The sequence below is a fragment of the Falco rusticolus genome, chromosome 7 (genome assembly GCF_015220075.1).
Source record: "Falco rusticolus isolate bFalRus1 chromosome 7, bFalRus1.pri, whole genome shotgun sequence".
Classification (NCBI taxonomy): Eukaryota; Metazoa; Chordata; class Aves; order Falconiformes; family Falconidae; genus Falco; species Falco rusticolus.
In genome coordinates, this window is record NC_051193.1 from 49,621,320 (window position 1) to 49,645,448 (window position 24,129).

The 24,129-nt window shown below is 37.4% G+C and overlaps 1 protein-coding gene across 1 annotated transcript in view; it reads left to right on the forward strand.

Annotated features, from left to right (window-relative positions):
- The window catches only part of STARD9 (StAR related lipid transfer domain containing 9), a 113,074-nt gene that overhangs the window by 50,535 nt on the left and 38,410 nt on the right, over positions 1 to 24,129 (forward strand). Inside the window, exons 5-18 of the mRNA XM_037393598.1 lie at positions 1,803 to 1,835; positions 1,935 to 1,996; positions 2,612 to 2,724; positions 8,160 to 8,229; positions 11,428 to 11,500; positions 12,437 to 12,504; positions 13,490 to 13,587; positions 13,803 to 14,006; positions 14,417 to 14,514; positions 16,694 to 16,771; positions 17,612 to 17,686; positions 18,391 to 18,570; positions 22,398 to 22,449; positions 23,354 to 23,491. Of these exons, the coding sequence (XP_037249495.1) occupies positions 1,803 to 1,835; positions 1,935 to 1,996; positions 2,612 to 2,724; positions 8,160 to 8,229; positions 11,428 to 11,500; positions 12,437 to 12,504; positions 13,490 to 13,587; positions 13,803 to 14,006; positions 14,417 to 14,514; positions 16,694 to 16,771; positions 17,612 to 17,686; positions 18,391 to 18,570; positions 22,398 to 22,449; positions 23,354 to 23,491 (1,342 nt within the window). The remainder of the gene's footprint in view (positions 1 to 1,802; positions 1,836 to 1,934; positions 1,997 to 2,611; positions 2,725 to 8,159; positions 8,230 to 11,427; positions 11,501 to 12,436; positions 12,505 to 13,489; positions 13,588 to 13,802; positions 14,007 to 14,416; positions 14,515 to 16,693; positions 16,772 to 17,611; positions 17,687 to 18,390; positions 18,571 to 22,397; positions 22,450 to 23,353; positions 23,492 to 24,129) is intronic.

The following is a 24,129-nucleotide window of genomic DNA, read 5'->3' on the forward strand; positions in this document are numbered from 1 at the left end:
ACGGTACTTTAAATATTTATTTTAGATAATCTTCATTTTACTATGTATGAATCTTACTGCTATGGCGGGGGGTGGGGGTGAAGAAATCTATGCCTCTGAATAGTTCTGTATTAGAAATCTATAGCTCAAGATAGCCAAAAAAATCCATGAGAATATTTTGTATTATCTGACCTATGCTGAAATTAAATCACTTTCACAAACAAAACTGGATACAATTCACAGGAATACTTTTGTAACTTCTTCATTCTGTACTTGAGACATTTATCTGTTGCAGAAGTTATCCTTTGGCCTGTGGAAACTAGTACTTTCTTCACTTCCAGTTTTGAAATGTATTTGAATGAAGCTGTTGCATTTTAAGATTCTTGTCTACCAGGAACCACTTAAAGTGCATTTTGGTCTTGGTACTCAGATCAATGAAGTCAGTTGAGGATTTCCTGTGTTCTGCTGCAACACAAGACAATTTGATCTCTGTCCATAAATATTCTCAGCTGATGGTGAAACCTGTTACTAAAGAAAAAAAAAATTAACAGTTTGCATGAGTGGACTACTATTTCCTACACCCATGGGATTCAATTTTTAATGTGAAATGAGGGTAAAGTTTGTTCTAACCCTGAAGATAAGAAAAAAAGACTATTCTGGCATGGTTTGTACTTTTGACAAGAGTTCGGATTTTTTGATTTTGTTTTCCCCACAGACATCAGCAACAGGTTTTTGTTAAATCATGACCTGATTCTCCATCCATTTTCTGTGAAATCAAGCTTAACACCATGGAAGCCTGAAGAATTGTTAAAGTTGTGGTTAATAGGTGACAAACTAGGATATTTGTTATTACATTATTTTGAAAATATCTTAGCAATTCAGAATGTTCACATCTTGAAGTTATCATTATTTCTAAGGCAATTTCCAGGTGTTGTGTTTTGAAGAGATTTGTGGCTTATAAAATGATTTTTTTCTCCAGTGGAATCCTACTTTGATCTGATCTTTAATATTTCATGGTATTCACTGTTAAACAGTGTTCAAAACTAGGAAGAAACAAGTGTTTGGTATAAACTGAACTTTTGCCCATGGTGGTTCACTTGATGAACTTGGACTTTCTTCCCCTAACACCATTTCAAGTGTGCCTTCTAAAATCCTTTCCTGCTGTTCAGCAAGCAGATTCTACCTAAGTCTTTCTCAGGGTGTGTTGGCACTGGATCACCGAAGTGCAAGCAATCATGTTGTAAGAGCAGTTTATCACATGAAAAACACTGTTACTTCAGTTTGGTGTAGACTGTTTTGGCAAAGTTTAAATTGGCTAGTTTGGGTGCTGTTAGCAGCCTTATACCATTCTCTCTGAGAGACTGGATTTATGAATCTAGAACATAAAGCTGTTCCAAGCCTGTTCTGTGATGCCACAGCATAAAGAAATAAAAGTAGAATAAGAAAAAAACATTATACTCATGACTAGTTAAGCTAGTTTCAGTGTTGCCTCTAAACTTCTCATTGCTGCTGTATAGGTTGCTCTAAAATGACTTCTGCTGTAAAGAACGTTTGCACTAAAGCTGAAACAGCTGACATGGCACAGCATGTGAGACCCTGCAGTTTCACATGCAAGATGCTTCAGCTGGAGTAGTAGAACATTGCCATGCTGTTCTGACCTACAATCCAGGGTGGTTTGTGTTGTAATCCACCATACAGTCATTACTTTAATGCTGCACTGTGATTCTGTCCTTTTCTTGTAACTTGGCTTTTATTTAAAAATAAGTTTTGCAAGAGTCACAGCAAGTACATTGCTTAATTTTTTTTCTGTTTATTATTTGAAGGCATCCATTGGGCTGACACCTCGTATATGTGAGGTACTTTTTTTTTTTTTTTTTTTTTTTTACTTGCATTTGTTTAAGCAGTTAGATTTTCTCAATGGATTTAAAACTTATGTAAAGTTCTGATTTGTACAGGGTCTTTTTTCAAGGAAGGATGATTACTCAGACCAGACAGCATCTTGCAGAGTAAAGGTCAGGTAAGCTTGTCAGTGTTTTGGCCAATGCTATGAAGGCTTTCAACAACATATTCCTGTAATCAAACAGAGTAAAGACTAGTTTATTTTGTTTCTGTTTTCTCAGTTGCCTAATCATTTTGGAACAAGGGGGAGAACACAGAGAATAGATGAGAAACTGTTGGTTTTATTTTTTGATCTCTGTATAGTTCTTTAGATGCTGTCTGTTCACTTTTGTATAGACAGCTGAAATAGGAGTGCATTAAAAAATTGTTTCCTGTTTGTTTAACTCTTAAATTTGAGCCATAATCCTACATTCCATTCTTATTTGTTGTTCCAGTGATCTAATGAAGCATTATGTTTGGAAATCTGTGGACTGTGTCCACAGTGTTAAAAAAGCATATTTTATGAATTCTTAAATAAAATACTAAATGCCTCTTGCTTCTTGGAAATTTGCTACTGTGTGTTCTTTCTACATGCACTGCATGGGAAGGGGTAGTAACAGAGATAACACAAATGAATTCATCAACTATATCATGAAAGATCTATGTAAGATTTAGGTACTTACATTGTCAAAATTACGCTTCCTTTTTTTTTAATAATTTGCATTTTACATTCTTTTTTTTCTTTGCTTTTCAGTTTTCTTGAAATCTATAATGAGCGTGTCCGAGATCTGTTAAAACAGTCAGACCGAAAGAAACCTTACACACTTCGAGTCCGAGAACACCCTGAAACAGGACCATATGTACAAGGTGAGAGTGGGCTTCACAACTAGCATCAGAATTTCAAGTAAATGTGGATCAGATCTGTATGTGTCTTTGCATATTTTCCTGGTGTGATCCTAATTGCTTCTATTCTTCAGGCGTTACTTTCCTCAAATATTTTGCTTGTTAATATGAACACGTGTAATACACTGAAAGCTTTGCCTCTGTTATCCCACTGACTAGATATCCTACACTTTCTTGTTGCCTTTCCAGGCATAAGTCATATGGAAGCCATAGTGTTTTGCTTTCTTTGGTTTTAAAGAAATCTTAATCAAGAAATCCACTAACGTCAGCTCTAAATGAGTTCTCCAGACCAGCCTAAGGTCCCTCTATACCTGGTTCAGTCCTTGGCAGCAGTACATATATAAAATAATTTAAAAAGTAGATAAACTCAACTTGTTTGATGTTGCAGGCCAGGCCATGAGAAGCAATGAAAATCTGTATTACCCAAGTGAGAACCCAGTAAGCTTCATTTTCCTTCATTAACTGAAAAAGCACAGAATGGGTAATGTAGGTGCATTATATGATTAAAAACATCACACGCTTTAATTCACGCCAGCAGCAGCAGCTCCTCAGGTGACTTTGCATTTTCTAGTGAATCATAGCTTTCAAATCAGGTGACACAGATGAAAACACTCCCCCATGTGTATTTTTTCTGTTTCACTTGTGTGTCATTTAGTTGTTATCTTCTCATTGTTTTTGTACTTCCAGTTAATTTTCAGTTTTAATTGGTGCGTTCGCTTCAGGGTCTTACGTAGCTTTAAATTTGAGTTTGGTCATTGGTACTTTGTAAATTGATTAGCTCCTGATCTAAAGTTTGCCTGCTATGTCACCCTTTATCTGACCAACAACTAACAAAAGGCATGTGTCTCAAAATCATTGCACCAGTGCAAAATCATACAGAGTAGCTTTACAGTGGAGGTCAGAAGGAAAAGCCTTTTCCAAACTCATGCAAATTTCAAAAATTAGTGAGTTTGTTTAGAAAGTAAATGCATATGTTTCCTTTCAGTGTGCCTTATATCTAGTGGGCAGAATTCCAGAGTTACCTCTGGTATCACTGTCTCTAACAGGCTGGCCACCAAGTGGATAGTAACACGTGGAGGGTGTGTATTTAGTATGCAAAATGCTTATCCCACAGAATTTTATTGGTCCTGTCAGATCAGGTCAAATACTGATTTGTTCTGCCTTGTCTCTGTTTTGTGAATTCCTTTTGTTCTCCCTGGTTTACTTTTGTCCCTCTTTCGTTATCGTGGCATTACATGTCAGGTTGTTATGCTTACTTCAGAGATTAAGGCAAGATGTAAGAACAGATAGGGTGACTTGACAATGTGATTGAATGGAGTCTGGAATTTGCAGCTCTTATTCCCTGGGCACCTGCAGTATTGGTCATAGGGCATCTAACAACCAACGCTTGTTAGCAGTTCCTCCTCTCAAAATTTGAAATAAGCACTTGGGAAATGTTGAACTTGCATGGTCCATTACACAAGGGACTATCTGGCATTCTGGTTATTTCAGCAGTGCTTTCCCAGCACATCAGCATCCTGTTCAAGGAGATTTAGAAAATAGATGAATTGATGGTCTCATTAGTATGGCAAGCTTATCATTCTTTGTAAAGCAGGTTCATAAACATTTGGCCTTTGCTGAGGCCTTTCCAAGATTCTCTTTCTACCTGTTTGTTATTGGAGAACTTAATTGTTGGTGGGATACAGATACTAATTATTTTCTTTTAGCAGCTGCTCATTCACCAGGCAAGAAAAGGTCTTTAAACTGCTTCCTTCCTTGGCAATTTCCATCCCTTTTCTCAGGCCTTATATCTCCAGTGATTCCTTGGCTGCATAATGGCGTTTCCTTGTTTTAAAAGAAAATGAAGTTACAGCTTCTGCCAATGGGCTGGCTTGCCTTTTGTCACTATTTTGTCTTCATCTGCAACCTTCCAGGCCAAATCTGTCACTTCTTTTTCAGTTCTGGGTTTTTGGGGGTTTGGGTTTTTTTGGTTGATTGGTTGGGTGGATTTTGGTTTTGGTGTCTTTTTTTTTTTAAACTAAATTTTACCCCTTTTGAATAAGGATTTTATACTTAGACACAACTAAAAACTTTAAGTGGAACAATTTTATGCTAGTATTGTGAAATATCCCATAACAGTTCCTAAGTCATTAGAACTCGTAAAATCTGAGGAAAAGATAAGGGAGAAAGATTAACCTAAATAATATTTGCCAGCTTTGGCCACATATGTAAATCCAGTATGAATACTTTATTTTAGAAGATCCTTTCTCTGTGTATCTTATGACAGCCTCAGAAAAAAAAATCGGTGTTGGTGTCTATAAGAAAAAAATTAATTGTAATGATAAATGTGATTCACATTTTTAGAAAATCTGATCACAAACATAAAAAATGAAGTAATTTCTCTGCTGAAGGCATGATGGGGTATAATTAGATGCTGTTGTGAGAGAACATGAACAGAAGTGATTTCAGGCTGATGAGTCAGTGGCTTAGGGCAACGGTCAGATGACAGTTTTTTTAAAAAATATGTATAAATAATATATATTAATAAACAAAGATGCTTATGTACAGTTTATGCAATTAAGAACTGGAACAGTTTGTCTTACTTGAGACAACCCTGGTGTCTTTTGGAGGAGGGACTAACAAAGAAGGTGTGATGACATAGCTCCTTTTGGAACTATACTCATTAGCTCACATTGAAAATAAACAGTAGTGAGAAAGTCCAGAGGTGTTTTGAATGTAGGTGAGAGGAGTACAGTCAGCTTGATTTTAATAACATCAAATTCAAGAAAATGAAATGGTTCACAACACTGGTACAAAATGCCCTTGTCAGCTGCAGGAATGTATTGCTGCAATCAACAGCTGCTGATCTCTGTAATGAGGGCCTTCTACGTGCTAAAGTAGTCTTTGGCAGTTTTATATGTAGTGTCTCTGTACAGGATTAGAGTGTAAGAGTATTGTTTCCAGTAGCTAGATGGCTGGGATCATAATTATCAGCAAGCTTATGAGAAGGGGCGCTTGTTTTGTATTGCCCTTCCGGGTGATTTGCTGTATGAAAGAAATAAAGATGATGAACAACAGCAATCCTCAGAAATCTTCTATTATTTCCCACGGATCCAGTATGTTAAGGATGAGCATCTTATTTGTTTACATCATATTTCTTGCAAGCCATCAGCAATTTTAAGGTTTGCTGACTTTGATCAGGAGCTCCCCAGTGTACCGTTAGTTTATCAGTTGTGTGGTTGGTGTCAATGATACCCAGAGTATCATATATGTATGTATGTATACCATAGCACTAGATGAAGAACAGAGAAGTAAATCAGAAAACTTACACTATTGAAGGATGCTTAGATGCTCTGGGCAATGCATTTTCCATTTGCAAGTCCAGTCAGGAAGTCCCAGCTCTGAACACCAAGTATTTTGAATAGTTTCCAGCCCATCATTTTTCCACGTAAAGGCTGTGAGATTGTAGCCTTTAAAATGCTGAAAGTGTTTCAGTGCTTTGGGTTGGAATCATTTCAAACTTCTCCCTCACAGATGGTCGCACTGTTAAGGAATCAGCCTCTCTTAAATCAGGAAATGATGCAATCTATTTTGTTACTCTGAGACACTTTTCTGGGGGAGATCCTTTCTTAACTCCAAGGCAGATTTCTAGACAAGCAAGTGTTTTTGATCTTTCTTTGGAACTTGAACTTTCTTTCTCTAGCAGCCAACAGAACACTTTGTCAATTGTTTTCAAACATAATTTACAATATTTCATTTACCTTATTGAAAAACTAAAAGTTTTGAACTCTGCTAGATTCACGTTTCCAGTACTTATGGAAATGTAGGTAGGTAAGAATTTCTTCCATGCCTCCATTTTGTAACTGGATTTTTATTCAGTTAAATAAGACCCTGAAAAAGTGTCTGGGAAAACAATATAAGATAGTTTCAATGTTCTGAACTTTGAAGATCCCAGTGCTGTTGGAAAAATAATGGGCCTCTTTCTCAAATGGAAAATGTGATGACTTCTGGAATTAATGTATTGTAAAGGGACACTAGAGAGCAGAAGAAATGCTTTTGTTTGAAAATCATACTATACTTCTTGTGTGTGTGGGTGTGCATGCATGCATGCTACAGTTAGGGTTTCTTTTCTTTAAAGTGTGGGTGATCCAAAAATCTGGGGTTTTTTTCTTTATGTGTATCGGTTGTTAAAGGACTAAAAGAAATTCCCATCTTTGGCTTAGATCGTGCTTTCATTTAAAGTTAAAAAAGCTATTATCATGTAAGGATAGACTCTAACAATGCCAGAAGTACTTATTTCATTCAGTCTTGTTGAATTTTATATTCATCTTGACACATTCTAGCAGTACATAAATTATTTGATCCAAATAAACCACATTTTTCAGTATTCTGCCTTCATCCACACGTTTGTGGTCTGCAATAAAACAAACCAGACCTAAATCAGTGTTGGGGGGCAGCAGATGTCCTGGATTCCAGCTGGGATAAAACATTCCCCAGAGGAGTGTTTTACTCGGTATTGTATGACAAAGGCTTGCTTCACAACTCAGGTGTTTTGTAGGAGTCACTGCAGTACAAATGATAACTAATCATCACCATGAAATGCAAACAAGGTATATTAAATTGGATTTATGTGAAATACAAGTCTGTTGAGGTTAATTTTGTGCATCTCTTGGAATTTGCATTTTTGCAGGGGGTTGGCAGTGCCGCTACAGCACAGCAGCACACTGCCCTCCGCTGGGGCCCTGTGAGTCACAGCCACCACTCCCACGCCGTAGGCTCCGAATGCAGTGCTGCTTTCATTTGTTTTCAGTGGGTTTTTTCCCCCTTAAAAATAAAATAAAAATTAATCAAAACGCCTGAAAGTAGAAGATATGAAAGGGCCAGATGTTTCATGTCATTATTTGGTTATCCTATGGGGAGAAAAGAGAGTGAAGACTCCTATGTGTTGCAGGCTGAAGACTGGTGAAGTAGATGGTAAATATTCACAGTTCCTAATTCTGTTAGTTGCGTGAGCAGAGCCGTTATCCAGAGGCAGTGGCAAAAAGCTGCTTTACAGGATCTGTGTCCAATTAGTATCAGTGACATAGCTGAAAATTTCTTATGGAGTTTCAACTATATTGGTTTTTTAAATACCATTATTCTGCAGACAGATAGGAAAAAGGTCTGTACTTTGAAGGTACAAGGCATTTTTTTATGCTGATATCACTGCATCTGAAGGATGGACTGCAATTTTTCAAAAAAATTTTTTTTTTTTTTTAAAAAAAGGTAAAATAGTTACTCCAGTTAAGAGACTACTTAGAGAATAGACTGGCATCCCAGCAGAACATCCTTATGCTCCTGGTGTTGGGTAAATTGTTGGGTAAACTGACTGAAACTTCCTGAGAAAAATATGCACTTAAGTCTTTTTAAATCTTTGGCAGGATTGACTCAACATTTAGTTACAGACTACAAGCAAGTTGTAGAACTTCTAGAAGAAGGAATAGCTAAAAGGTATTGTATAAAAAAACCCCCAGCTCCAACTTTATTTAACACTTCTTTCACCATGTGTTAATTTAATTGATGTTTATTTTGCTGACTGTGTTGCCAATGCTTTGTGGTGACAGGATGATGTACACCTGTCATATAAGTGTCATATTTGTATTTGTCATATACAAATAAGATGTTATGTATCCTTGTATTATCCACAGTAAAAGCTACAAGCACTCATGAAGTTGTTTCTTCAAAACTGATCCCATGCTGACTTACCCACAAGATTCAACCATCTGCCTGGGATAAAAAATGCATGCCAGGAAAATGTTTTGCTGTAAACAGACTTCTCTTTTTCTCTTCCACTTGTTCATGACACTGTAGACTGTATAGCTTTCAACTTCTCTTTTTCTCTTCCGCTTGTTCATGACACTTTAGACTGTATAGCTTTCAACTCATTTGTTAGTGTAACTTAGTAATTTAAAACTGTTGGAAAGAGAGTATTTTTATTTAATTTCTAAAAGTACTTGTTTTATTGCTATTTGTTTTAATTTTTGTAAGTATTTTTCTAAGTTCTTAGACCAAATTGTGCATGTTTGCTATGCAAGAACTGTAGGAATTGACACACCAGTGAAGCCAATGATTTCAGCTCCAATTAGTCAAGACACTTTTTTACTTTTTCGACAGGGAGCATTGGATATCGATACAACTGCCATTACAGTGATGTAAATGAGTTATATTTGAAAGGATCCTCCAAATACAAATCACAGTTCCAAAACTGATGTTAAGTCTTATCATAAGAAAGGTCAAGACTTTAGAATATCAGTGATGCTGGGAAGTAAATAAAAACTAAGCTGCATTATTACAAAACCACATAGAATATACGGCAGGATTAAGTTTGCTGCTTCTGCTTGTAGCAATCAATAGAAGCAACTCTGTTGTAGGAAGAGACTTTTTCAGAACAACACAAAATTCCCGTTTGTCTACTAGTGCAATCCTACAGTTGTTTTATTGCTAAGGAAATAGAAGATGCAGAGAAAACAAAAACTTACACACAAAATACTGATTTTGTGATGCTGAAGTTTCAAACTTTATCACTTGTATGAAACCAAGCAACTTCCTTTTCTGAGTAACTTTTCAAAAGCTTACTTGGAATATACAGGAAACTCCTGTTTACCTTAGTCTTTATTTTTCTGAAATATGCTGCAGAGTATTTATTATCACATTATAAATGCAAACAAAGTAACTTAAAACATGTGCAGTCTGGCAAATGGAACATGATGAAACATGAACATCAAGATCTTATGGATAAAGAAGGTGGTGGACAGGTTGCAGTTGCCCCATATAGGAGACAGGAGAGGAGCAGGTGGGGAATGACAGCTCGAGGTCTGACTATATAGGAAGGATAGGGGGGGAAGCTTCCATTGAACATGGGTGGTGCCTTTCATGGGTGGGTGGGCAGGCAGTTCCTATGCCAAAAATAAGCAGAGTTTACTGAAGGCATTTTTTTCTACCATTTGGGTTTATCAGGCCAGCTCCAGCCCTGCTCTGGCTGCAGCTAGCTGTTATAAAACAAACAAATATGATTTTCAACATGCAATCATTATTTTTGTTGTAACTCTTAATGCTATTTTTTTTCTCTTGACACTTTGAAAAACTCAGTCTCAAATGCTTAAGAACAAAATTTTTAAAATGCAGGAAATACAAATCTCAAAATTTCCAAAAGCATAGCCCCTTGTGCTGTGTAAAGCAAAACAACTGATGAATCTAGAAAATATTATTAGAGTAGGTAAAAGTATTAAAATGTATATCACATACGGTGATGAAAAATTAACACATCCATTCTCCCATAAAATGCTCGCATAGGTTGTGAATAGTTGAGATGTGAACTTGCTCTCCAGTTACCCTGTGTATTGTCAGAGGTGGGAAGCGAGTACTAACACTTTCTCCTCCAAATCCTGGGGCTCTTTCTATTTTTCTCTTGCTTTATAAACTTCAGTACTGTTCTGTTACGTTCTGTGCCTGCTGTAGAACAGTTTTTTGTCTTCTGCCCTTTACCTAATTGTTTGTCTTCCTCCTCCAACATCTGGAGACTAGTTCACATTGTCCTGCTTCCTTGCCTTAGGCTGACTTATAACTATGATGCACTAGGCTGTCTGTAGCTTTTGGCAGTGCCCGATCACGTGGCTCTGGAGGTGTAGGAAGCAGAGAGCAATAGGGAGGAGAGTCCTGGCTTTGGCCTCCTGTGGCAGGTGCTCAGCAGTGTACGTACAACGGCAGCTTTCTGCTCTCTAGTGCAACTGGTTTCTACAGTCCTCTGACAGCTGAGCTTGTAACAAAAATGTGGTTCTGCAGTCCTTGTCGGCACTACTAAAATTATGTGCTGTTGTGGAGGGTAAGCTGGGCAAAACTGATGTTAAAAGCTGTACATATAGCTGATATTCAAGGCAAGCTACAAGAATGACAAAGCAAAAGACCCATGACCTGGCTTCTGCCACCCTGCTTTCTTTAGGTTTGTCTAATCAAAACAACGACAAAGAAAGCAGAATTTCCAAAAGTTTCTGTTACAGTCAGTGGGAGAGTGCTGCTGCTCCTTTTCTTCCTCCTCTGTATGTATGTATGGTACCTCATACTCTGGTACCAGCTAGCCAGAGTGCAGTGGGTCAGAGAGCTAGAGCCAGTGGTAAAGCCAAGCGAGTGCTACAAGAATGAATTACATTATTCATTTGGTACTCGTATGGGTAGACTGCCTAATCTAATTGGACTCCTCTAACAGTGTAAAACTACTGTACCAGCTCTGTGACAGAAGGGAGTCCCACAAGTGGTGTATGAAGCTTTTTGGACCCTTTGAAGTACCAAGAAATAAAAGTGGGGACAATACGGAGTGTACTGGACCAGTACGTTCCGTGGTGTTGAGGTTGAGCTGTATGATACTGTTGTTGGCTCTAGTTCCCTTATGCAGCGCCTTACACCTGGGCTGTAAGGCTGCTTTAAGATATTTCTTCAGAGTGCTGCAGGTGGACAAAAAAACTTCTAACTGACCCTCAGTTTCCACGCTTCCAGGTCCTCTGCCAAACGTTCTGTGATCAGATCCAAGGATACAACCTACCATATTCTCCAAGTTTCACGTTCCTTCATTTATCTTCTTTATTTGTTATTTTTGCTTTCCCTGAATAGAGGTAAATAAGCCTTTGTAATTGAATGGTTTGCTTTTCTTTCTAGAATCACAGCAGCTACACATATTCACAATGCCAGCAGCAGATCCCATGCTATCTTCACCATCCACTACACTCAGGTTAGATGAAATAATTCAACTTCCTTTTCTCTTCATGCTCAAAAAGAACTGTTCAGTGTGTTGTGCATTCTTTACTTGTCACTGTTTTGTGCTGTTTGTAATAACCTCAGTGGAAGCTGTTAATTATTTCCTTTGGATCACACTGCAGCTGTGTTACACTTCCTACATTGCCTGATGTGTTGAGAGTTTACTGAAGTATTCTTGTTCCTTTATGCAAGCTTATAGTCAGAGGCGATGCCAAAGTCTCACTGTAAAAAGAAATGCTTAAAGTTTTAATCAGCCCTTTGAAATGCAATACTCCTTCTAGGATGCTGTGAAAATTGTGTGTGAATGTGTTTGAAGTTATGTTTTGTCACACTTGTTTAGGATCCTTAATTGAAGTATAAGCAGTGCTTACCAAAATTTTGTATCTGTCCAGCTTTTCAGATGTGCTCATCTCTTTAGCATTTGGCATCTAGTACTCTCCCAGAGACAATGCACTCTTTTTCCAGAGGAATTATATCCTTCCCTGGCAGGGAAGTCGTTCAGTGATCCAATAGACCTTTTCTATCTCACACTTCTAACATCCTGTAATCGCAGAACATTTTGGGATATTTTTCAGTAGTTTCACAAAAGACCTTTGGAATACATTAGTGGAAAATAACTCTGCAAGATCTACAAGAAAGCCTTTCACAGTCACTAGGCAGTAAAGTTGTTTTTTTTCCAAGAGGAAATGGGCATAAGAGGATTGTTTCTCTGTTGGTTGAGAGAGCTGTTGAGTTAATGGTTTGGACATAGTCAGTGAGTCAAGGCCACAAAGGAAGACAGTGGGACAGTCATGTGCACAGCTCAGTTTCAAATAAAAGATTTTCAAACAAAAGATTTTCAAACAAAAGAAATTAATTTGATTAATTAATTAAAAGGAATAATCTTCCTTATGTATATTTTTCTCTTCAGGCTATATTGGAGAACAATCTCCCCTCTGAAATTGCAAGCAAGATCAACTTAGTGGACCTTGCAGGCAGGTAATAATATACTGAGGGGCAAAAAGGTAATTTTCTTTGAAGATGCTGGTAGTAGTGCCTTAAAAGCTGAAATTTATTATTTTAAAACCTCATTAAACTAACAATAAGACTGATTTTTGTATACAGTAACAAGGAATATTGAGCTAATATTGTCTCTGTCATATGTTCTTCTGTATTGGGTCTTGGATTTCATTAAGGAAGGGAATTCCTGGGTCCTCAGATCCAGTATTGTGCTGTTGCATACACATTTAAGGTAATTCCATTCAACTCTGTGTTCTTATTAAGTGGCTTTTCCAGTAGCTATTGGTGTAATTACCAAATCTGAGATTGTAAAGTGAGAGAGAAAAAGAAAGTATTCCTCATTGCTTCTTAGTATGGGTGGGAGAAAATAGTCATAACTCATTGCTTACGTTGTTTGTGTTCCAAAAGTTCCCAAGTCTCTGATCTTAGCTATGTGTTTCAATGAGGAACATGTGGTTATGACATGTTATGCTGAACATGACTAGAGAACAGAAAGATGGAAGTTGTGCTGAAGAGCTGTAGAGCAGCTGGAGAACAGGAGATTTTTATTTCTCAAGAATGTAAATCTCCATACATGTCTGGGCAGAGAAAATAGTATTGAGGAGATATACAGACTTTTGCACTGAGCCAGCATACTCTTGCAGAGTTGAGAAATTTATGTTGTTGTTTTTTTGGTTCAGAACAATTATGATTGGGTTGCCCAGTTCAGGCTGGGATTTATGTTTTGATGGGTCTTTAACAGTAGGTTGCGCCAATGGCCTTTGCTCATGGTTGTTTGGATTTTCTGAACCAGAGAGCAATGTAAAGTATTCAAAGCATATTCTTTTTTTTAAATTTCAAAGATCGCAATTTCTGTTTTCTTGTATGTCAGTAAAATACATCATTTTTTTCGTATTGATTGTGTTTTAATAATTAAGTATTGTTGTTTGGTTTGCATTGTCTTTTCCTTGCTTGTGTGCTACAGTGAAAGGGCTGATCCAAGTTACTGTAAAGATCGAATTACCGAAGGTGCCAATATTAACAAGTCATTAGTTACACTTGGAATTGTCATCTCCACTTTAGGTAAGCACAATAGTTCTTTATATTGAAGGGTAGTGATAAAAGCATAGGATTCACTCATCATGTGCTGTCTTAATATTTATCTATATTTACAACAAAACACTGAACAAAACAGCTGTGTGGCATCTTCATAAACTGTAATGCCATCTAAGAAAATTAAATAGTCGTGACAGAAGAAGATAACCCCTTTCCTGAACTCTGTGGTGTTTCTCCTTCAGCACAAAATTCACAGATGTTCAGCAGCTGCCAGAGCATAAACACCATAACAAGCGAAGGGGAGAGCAGTCATGCGGATAGTCCTTCCACAGGCGGCAGCGTCAATGGGAGCCGGCGACCAGCTTATATCCCGTATCGTGACTCCATACTTACCTGGCTTCTGAAGGACAGTCTGGGGGGCAACTCCAAGACCATTATGATTGCCAGTGAGTTTGGTTTCTATTCATTGTTAACGTTTTGCACTACATTACTTCCTTAACATATATCTGTACTACAGTGAGAATACAGCTAGATCACTTAGAATCTGTCCTTGTAAAGATTTTCATAAATGCTTCATAGAATACTCAAGGAAATGAAGAGGCATGCTGATTGTGCATGAAGTTAAGCTTAAGAGTATTTCCAAGGTCATAGCTTTGATTTAAAGTGATTTATTCAGTTATAAACACTATCTTGAGAAGACATTATCTGTAAGCTTGATGAAATATCCCTAAAGATGGTTTTAGTTTTGTTTTTTATAGAAGCAAGACTGAAAAAATCCACCTTTTTGAAAAGTGGTGGGTTAAGCTGATTACTTTTTAAAATAGTGTTTCTTTTTCTGTTTGTTTTCTGTCTGTAGCTATCTCTCCTGCCAGCTCCAGCTACAACGAGACCATGAGTACCCTGAGATATGCTTCAAACGCCAAAAATATTATTAACAAGCCCAGAGTGAATGAGGTGAAACCTTGAGTTCTGCTTTTCATTCTTGTTCTGGTTTGTTGTGTCTATTATTTAAGGTTTATTCAAAGTATCTGCTCTGCTCTCTGAATAAAATTCATCCCTCTTTTTCCCACGTTAATGAGAGCTGAATAGGAGCCTGGATATTACAGAAAAAAATTCTTTGATCCCTTGTAGTTTAAACCATTTCGAATTTCACACCTATTTTACATTCTTCATCTTTGTTCATTGAGCTTCAGTCCTCCTTCTCTTTGAATTGTTATGATATGAAAATTTACCCTATTTTTATCCTAAATATTAGCAGAGTTACAGATCTGTTAGGATCATTTGTTACTATTCAACCTGTTACTATAAGCACATAACCATTGTGGTCCTTTCTTTTGACATGTTAAATGAACTCTGTTAATGTCGCAAGGAATTCAGAAGTTAATATGCCAGGCCTGAGGCAGTCTGTATAGCCTCAATTTGTCTTCTTTTCAGTACACAAAATGATGAGTCCTTTAAATACACGGAAACAAATTTTGCCACAGAACCCCAGGTTCATTCATTGCACAAAATAGGCCTGTTCCAGGTATGAACTCTGATCCTTATGGCAGATTCATCTGTTTGATTGTGCAGGGGTCCTTCACAGGCTGCACAAGTTAGAAGGTGGCAGGGTATTAAGGGGGGAGTCTGATGCTGCCTTGGAGGACTGGATTCTGTCACTGCCCTAGCTACAGCATTCTTTTTCAGTGCTAGCAAAATTTCAGTGTGTCCTTGTTCCTCATTTTCCACCCTTACCCCAAGTCTACATTTATCAAATGGGAAACACATAAGCTCTCCTGAAGACATGCTGTTAAAACAGATTGATTAGCAGTTGTGGAGGTTTTATACACTATAGTGATGAGAACAGGCATAAAAAAATCCATGGGAAATGCATAGTTCTCTCTGTCTTCATAGTCAAAACTAAAATAGCACACAATAATCAAGATCTTTAATCAGACAGGCTAGACATATAAAACTCTTGAATTGCTGCTTTAACTGAGCATTCTTCACCTGGCATTCTGCATGAGGCTGCTGTCTTACAGTGATCCCATAACTTAAGGACTGAATCACAGTGTGTCTGTTAAAGGAGACTGAATTTAGGTTTCAAAATGTCTTGATTCCAGCATTTCCTAATCTTTGAGCAGTTGACTTTATAACTTTAGTAGGGTTCTTCTGTGATTTGACCTGGGTGTATCAAGATTTTATCCATAGACAAAAGGATAGAATCTTAGAAATGTACTTCATTTATTTGCTTTCCTAAAGATACTCTTAAATCTTGTGCAGAAGGAAATCCTTCTAACCCAAGGTTTCCCAAATCTAATTTGCATCCTTGTTACCAGTGACTAAAACTAGTTTTTAGACATCACTAGTGGCAGCAATAGTGTGTTTGGTTTTGGCAGCAGCAGTTCTTAACTCTGTGGCATGCAAGTAAATACAGTCGTCCTGGGTTAGCCTCTCACATACAGCCTCTCAGCCTCCCAGCTTGTGTGCCCGTTGCTGTCTTGCACAGCCAGTGCTAGACCCTTAACTCCATCCCTTCCTCTAGCTGCCGCCTTCCCCTCACTGCAAATTGGCCTGAGCCAATGTGTCACTGGACGCCCAGAGAAAGTTGACTCTGCTCAAGAGTTTCCCTGAACTGTCTGCAAAAAGCTGGTCTCCAGACACTGCCGGTGCAGATGCTTACTCTAAAAGTGAGATAAATGCCACCTCCCAATTAGGCAGGAAATGCTTTGTGTAACGGGGCAAAGGCTTTTAATACCATGGTTGGTGACATTCTGACTTAGTCTCTAGCCTGATTTTCTCCTCTGCGTGACAGAAATAACAGCATTTTTCTGACCTGATGGGGCTATTTTGAAGGTAAATCCATAAAAGTAGTGATGTATCCAGCTATTGTCATGATGGGAACAAATGCTATGGTAGGTCTGTATTCAGAAAAGAGATGGAACAAATTTTATGTGAAAAGAGAACCTATGGAAGATGGGAACCACCTGCCCCTAGGCAGTACATCCTGGGGTTCTGGAATAGTGGAGCAAGGAGTGCTGCTGTGAGTGTGCCTGTTCTCTTCTCCTGACTCTCGGAACAGCTCTGTCTTTATTTCTTTAGCTAGAAGTTTTTGAAGAGTAATTTTTCCAACATCTGTGTCTCAATGTTTCAGGATGCAAATGTAAAACTGATCAGAGATCTGCGAGAAGAAATTGATAGGTTGAAAACTATGCTGATGAGCTTTGAACTGGTACGTAGGAATACTTCCCAGCTGGAGCTGTAATGGTGCTTTAGGTAGCTACAATAGCTTACTTTCATCTTACCTGTTTATCTTTCCATGTTTATTGTAACTGGAGGGAAATTAAAATGTTCTCTGAGTGATTTCATGATGATTATAAGGCTAACTGCATTTCTGTCATTTCTCTTTTTCTGGCATTTTATTGATAATCCTGAAGTATAAGCAGTCATGTAATGATTAGAAAGGATTTCCTTGCTTGTCTTTTGTAGAGTCAGATGGTTTTGTTGTCCAGAAGTACTGTGAAATAGAAATATTTTATTTGTAGGGATATGGAAGCACCAAGACTGTAAAAAATGTTCACCATTGATGTAATTTCCCAGCCAGACTTGTTACAATCCTCTTTCCCCCAAAAATGAACTGGTAGACCTCAACAGTATTTTGCAGGTTTCACCATGCCTGCACAGTCTGTCTCCCGAAAGATGTGAACATCTCTAAGCTCTCACAATACAGCTGATACCCTCTGTTTTTTCTCCTTTGGAATAATAATAGCATCTTTGCTCTCCATGGCGTGAAGGGCATGTTTTGCTGGGAGAGACTGGAACTACAGTCCAGGATTTATTTACACAGAAATATCTCTCTGTTAATGCCCTTTCACCAGGTCTTCACAAAAACTTGCATGCAATAGTTAAGAGGTGTAGGCTAGATGCTAGAAGGCAGCAACAAATGTCTGTGTATTTTGTCTTCCCTTCTCCTTACTTCATCTCCTTGAAATCCTGGAGTTTGAAAGAACATGCCTGCCAGTTGTGAATAAGGAAACTAACATGTAGATCTTGCTGGCTGTTGTTTGTACAGAGAAATTCCAGTCCTGCTTGGAGCGATGAGAGAGATGGAAATCTGACCGAGCTGGTTCTTCAGAATGAAATGAAGGTGTGTATGATGTATTTGATGCTGTAACTCTCTCCTGTTTCACTGGGCCAGGGGGGATAGCATTGTTATAGTTCTGAAACAACAGTGAAAATGTTTTTGACCTGATCTTTTCTTGTTTGCTCTGAATATGCACAAAACTGCTATTCTTAATGCATGTTGGGTTCTCTCTACCAGTTTGTGATGAAAGTCTCGTGTCCTTAGCAGGATACTGTCCATTGCATGCTACTAAGTCTGCACAATCTACTCCATGTTTGAAAGCTGTCTCAATATATCACAGTAATTCCTTACCCAGAGCCTGTCTCTTCCAAGATTAAACTCCATCAATTTATTCAAAGGAAACTATTGTGCAGTCACTAAATTACTAAGATTTGATCACTAGTGACCTGGAAAGGTTTTGGAGATCTTAATTTTAAGTTTTGCTTAAAGACAGGTAAAATAACTAGTTAGCATGATTATATATCTTTCTGATATTCTGGGAATGAGTCTTCAATAAATTAAATGTGCTTCATGAGGTGGAAGTGCAGATTTACCTGATTTTTTTGTTGCCACAGAAATGTACTGCAATTAGAAATACACTTGCACTGCAGCTGGTGAAAGACTTTTGCATCCAGTAACTGGAAAAAAATGCTGTTCTTTCTGAAGAAATTTGTGTGGGAAAAATTAACCTGCTTAGTAAGTCAAAGTTTTTTCTTCTATTCTTTAAGATTGAGCAATTGACCAAAGACTGGACAAGTAAGTGGACAGACAGAAAAGCCATTATGGAAGAATATAGTGTGGACATCAACAAAGAAAAAGCTGGAGTAACAATAGATTCTAGTTTACCTCATCTAATGGCCATGGATGATGATATCCTCAGCACAGGTGTGGTGCTGTATCATCTCAGGGTGAGATATTGTCACTTGTCTTATTTTTCCCTTGAATTTGAAAACACTTGTTTTCTTTGGAAATATAGAGTGATTAAGGTGGCATCACAACAACAGTTATTAAAAAGTAAAGGCCACAGCCCACAAGACGCACATAACGGGGGAAAAAAGCAGAAAAGTGTACATGAAAATGGAGGAGGAGAAGACTTTGTATATGGAATACTAAGTTGACCTTTTATGAATGCGTGTGCATTAATAATGTATCATAAGCAAAGCAAAATTCTCAAACTGGGCATTAGTAGTTTGTCCACAAAACATGAGGATGGTGTGTGTGTGTGTGCACGCACACATGCGTGCATGTATGTGTAAACATACAGGGTGCTGTTTAAGTATACCAGAGGTACTGGTCCAGATTTTACTAGGTACTTGTATACTTGAGACTGGAATACTTGTGTATGTGTAGATCAAAGATAAAAGTGAGCTTTAACAAGCACAAGTTCACTTTGGCAATGATTGCTCTTATAACCCTACCAGGCCTCCCTTGTGAATTCTAGGTGTGTAGCTTGAATGCTAATTACTTGTGATCCCACTTGAGTGGTTATTTTCCAGGATCAGGTGGAAATCCTGGCCTCATACATGTTGTTTTGCTGCGTAGCTGTTCATTTAAGGCAAGGTTTCACCGAGAAACTTAGCTAACATTGTGTATTACTCCACATTGCAGCTTATCACGTGCATGGCTAGGTCAAATAGTTTTAGGAGATTTTATTTTTAATAATTCAGTGCTAAGTTGGACTTTAACTTCTTAATGTTGTATAAATGAATGGACATTACTGAAATATTGGTGCTGTTTAACATAAAGGGAATGATGGATGGGCATCTCCACAGAGGTGTACTCATTAGCAAAAAATGTGCTGTAACTTAATCTGAATTTAGGTTTTGTGGTACTTGATATAGTTTAGGGACACAGGAATTTTTTTTCCCATTAAAAGTCACATCAAATGTTTGAAGCAGAAACGATGCTGTTCTTTATCATGTTGAAAGAGAAACCTGACTAATTTTTCTCATGCCTGCACAAAGAAATTGTACCAGGTAATAATTAGGGACTAAGTAATAATGTCCATTGCTGATCAACATGCAGCTTTAACTACTCAATCTTACATTAACATTAAATATTTATTGAAAGTAATTGCTACTACTTAAGTGTCTTTCCATTATGTGCCATTTTGGAAATGTCAGGTATTTTCACATACTAATTTTGACAAGATCTAAAGTAATTTAATGATACTTATTTTTATGGAGAAGCCTAGTTTGAAGGTCACCTCCTGAAGTCACTGTTGTCTCTCTGTCACACTAACATCATTGTCCCCTCTTTCTTTGCTCCTAGATGCTGCCTTTTCTTTTCTTTGTGCTTTGCATCTTTTAGACTCTGGTGTCTATTACCTTCATCTGAACAGCAAGAAGGTAAAACAGTGGTTCCTTACGTATTAGGGCTTCAACACGTAACAGCACTTTATATTGTACTTCTAGAAAGAGGTCATGGCAGCAGTTTTCAGATCATATAGAATAAACATTGTGTTACTCTTTAAATCTGTTCATTTTCCATAGTATTAATTGCACTGATCAGTGCTGTGTCTATGCTTAAAGGACCTTTCTTTCTTAGGTTCTGTTCTTTTTTTCTGGCTTTCATTAACAAAAAACACATTTTCCCTGTAATTTATCTGACTTTTTTGCATAGCTTAAAAATACAGGATTTTCTTATGTTGTTTTAGAAACAGATGTGCTTCACAAACTTTTTTGAAAGTTGTAGTACTCCCAAAACTGAAGGGGGAAAGCAATCTTACTCTTCACGGTTATATAATGCACTTTGGGAATTCTACCCTTAGTCAGGAAACACTGCCCGAAGAGGTTTACAATATAAAAGCACTTCAACAGATACCAAGATGTACCTCGATATGTTAAGGTGAAGTGCAATCATTTCATATGAATCATCTGTCTTTTGCTTTTTCAGGTAGAATACTCAATATTGAATTAGGAAAGAGAATAAATATTTAAATTATTAGCTCAGTAATAGCATTTGAAAAAATTAAACTGTCATGGGACTGGGTTATGGTTATTTTTGTTTTGTTTTCTTCTTGAGTTAGTTTGCTTGTATTGTTTCTGTACCCTTGCTCTCAGCTGTAATTTTTAGTTGTAGTTAAACACACCCAGAATTACTCCACTAACTGGGATACTGTTGTGAATTTCATGAGCCAATACTGCTGTAATATACTTTTCTGAGTTGAATTGTATTACCAGAGAGTTGTTTCGGCACACTGGAAAAAAGTTTATTTTGGAATGGCAATAACTATTTCTTTGCTTAGTTAAGAAGATAATTGGTAAAGAAGTCTTAGGTGTTGGTTTGCTTCTCTGTATAAAATACATGTTGCTGACTCACTTGATTGTGTGAGGTGAGTCAAAGGCTGTATGGATCCTAAGTTTTCTACAAGTTGTGTCCAAGTCAGGTGGATATTTCGTGTTTGAGTGCACTGAACATTAAGCTGACATGTAGGCTGATAATTATTCCAAAGCAGGGGCACTGGACACAGTTCAGATTTCAGCCTCTCCAGCAAGGGAGTTTCAGCAGGGCTTGTAGCAGCGGGGTCTGTTTGTTGGTTCAAACAGCTGAGCTCTGTGAGGAACTGAATTATAATCACTCCCTTTCCCTCCAGTGCACAAACCCACTGTGATTTACCCATAATTACCTATAATTGCATTCTTTTACAGTAACACACAGCTTCTTTTTTCCCAGTCTTCAGGCTTCTGATCACTACTTCTTGTTTCATCTTTAAATCTAGGTTGTAATATACTTGGAGGAGAAAGCATATTCAATTCATTCTAAATAGAAGACAAAAATCAAGTAGTTTAATGACCATAACTAATTGTAGTATGACTGACAGAGTTGCCACTAAAGTTGTTTTAGATTGCATTCACTAATCAGTTTACAATAATCAATAATCAGAGCTGGGAAATTATCTCTCTTTGTTTTCCTAAGGGAAAATATAGAACCGGTAATGGAACATACTAGACAGTGGTAAATTTATTGCTTTTTTTGATAGTTTTTTTCTCATAGTATTGATGAAATGACTCTGTTTTGTTGATATTTGCACTATGCCATAAGAAAACTGTCTCCCATCACTGACTCGTAATACAGTTTGAGTCTGCTTGTTCTAGAAACTTTCGTTCACAGGCAGTTCTTTTCTTTGAAGTTATTAAATCTTCATGTTTGGGAACTTGCCCATATTCCATAACTGCCAAGAAGACTTCTTATAAATATCATTTACACTTTGGAAGAAAGTTCTCCTTTAGTAGTTTGTTTGAAGATTTCATAATCTCTGACAAAGTTCCTCCCAAAATAGGAATTCTGTTACTTTTATATCTGAAAAGCCTAGTTAACTGAATAATCATTTTGCAGTTTCTTTCTTCCTGCATGGATATCTGTAAAAAGAATTATCTCATTTCCACAAACATCAAGTCTTACTGTAAAATTGCAAAGCATCATAACATGTATTCATATTCAAAATATGTGTCTCAAGCACAGTTCAAAAATCATTCACTGAAGGTGACTTCATCTACTGAAGTTGTAATAAGAGGAGCTGACATAGCTGCAGGATAAGAAGTAATTGCATCGCTATGAGGAACAGCAGACTGTAGTATTATGAATTAGTAGATAGTTTGCTCTAAAACAGTTCAGTCATTCAGAGGTGATTGATTTCAGGTATTTGCTAACATGCTGTACCAAAGCTTTTTTAATTATTAGGTATGGTTCCTTTCAGTAACCAACTTTTAACTTGATTCTTTTCTCCTTTTAGGAAGGAACAACCAAAATTGGAAGAAGTGATTCAGACCAAGATCAAGACATTGGTAAGAGAATGATACTACACATTGTTTTATGATATGGTCAGGTCAAATCAAGAGGTCTGCATTTGTCGTGTGTAATAGCTGGGTAATGTTTCTGTTTGTCAGCTTTCTTTATAGAAGAGGTTAAGTAGAAGAGAATAATTAAGTTGGTTAAAATCTTTTGGTTATTTTTTGTTTTTCTTTAAGAAGTCAAAAAGTCAATGGTCTTGACCTAATTGAGATCTCTTCAGAATTTTCTTCCTACTTGTGAGATGCTACACTAGAGTTTAAAAATATCTTTGTCCAACATCCAAATCTTGGTATGTTCTAGTGGTGCAAGTGATCATGAGACATTTAAAATGCTTTTCAACTCTGCTTGGGCAGAGTATTTTAGATACAAAATCCAAATGATCCAAAATATTTTTTATTTATTTCTGCTCTTAATTTCAATAGTCAATCTCAAGAGCTACGAATTATGATAGTCAGCTGAAACTTTGTACTGAACTTGGAAACTTTGTAAAATCTCAGTTCTGGTTAGTTCTGCTAAGCTTACTTAAATTTGATTATTTTCAGCCAGTAGGTTAGTAAAATATAAACAATAAATACTATAATATCAATAAGAAAATTCAGGACAACAGAAGAACTTGCACATCAGCTCACAAATCAGAAAGTATTGTACAGTTTTCCAAAACCAGGAGTACTTTAAAAGAGCAATGTCACTATTTTCAAGTAAGTTTTTTCTGTGATGGGGTACTTGGCTAGCAATCAAAGATGACGATTTAATCTCCTTGTTCTGCACGTGACATAGATCTCTGAGGTATGAAGTGTGCAGCATAATGTCAAACAGCACGTGACACCTCATTCTGAGGAAAATATTGCAAACCCAACCGCTTCAACAGGTGAGATAATACAAATCTATATATTGTAGTTTTGCAGGGACGGTGGATTGAAAGGGATCATTGTATCATAGATAACAACTGTGGGATTGTGACCCTGCGACCGGTTCAGGGTGCACACTGCACTGTGAATGGATGTGAAGTCACTGGGTCATGTCGTCTGTCACAAGGTAAACCTTGCTTTTTCTGTGAATGCTGCATTATAATCAACTTATATCTGGAGTTTAGCGACAAAGATTTATGGAACTCATGCAGATCCAAGAAACGGATCTCTGAGTCTCCTACTGCTGCCTAGCACCACAAGGTCTGGTCCATGGCTAGAGCTTCCAGACTGGGACAAATAAAGTAAGTAACTCACAGAAAGTAAAATGAAGACACAGATGACAATATTAAGACCCCTTTGGGCAGCAGTAGTCTGTGACCTTCTGAAAAGGGAAGAGCCGTAGTCAGAGGGACTGTTGTGAAAAGTAGTGGAGACTGGCTCTAAGTCGGCTGACCACTGGTGGGTTTATTTGGTTATTATGTAATATGGTTGAAATGACCTTCAACTTTTTCACAGAGCGTTTAGGTGGAGGGTACTAGCCGCTGAGTCATAGGCTATGGTGAATGAGCTCAGATGAAATGGGTCAGGCTTTGATACTTTACAGTTGTTTAAAATAAAAACAGTCAGCTTTCTGGGAACTTGCAGTGATCTGGAATCTTAAAAGGACAATGTAAAACCAAGTTTCCAGCAGTGAATTGGTTGTGTTTTTCACATGAAGTCATCTTTAATATGAACAGGGAATTTACTTTTATGTTGAGTTTGCAG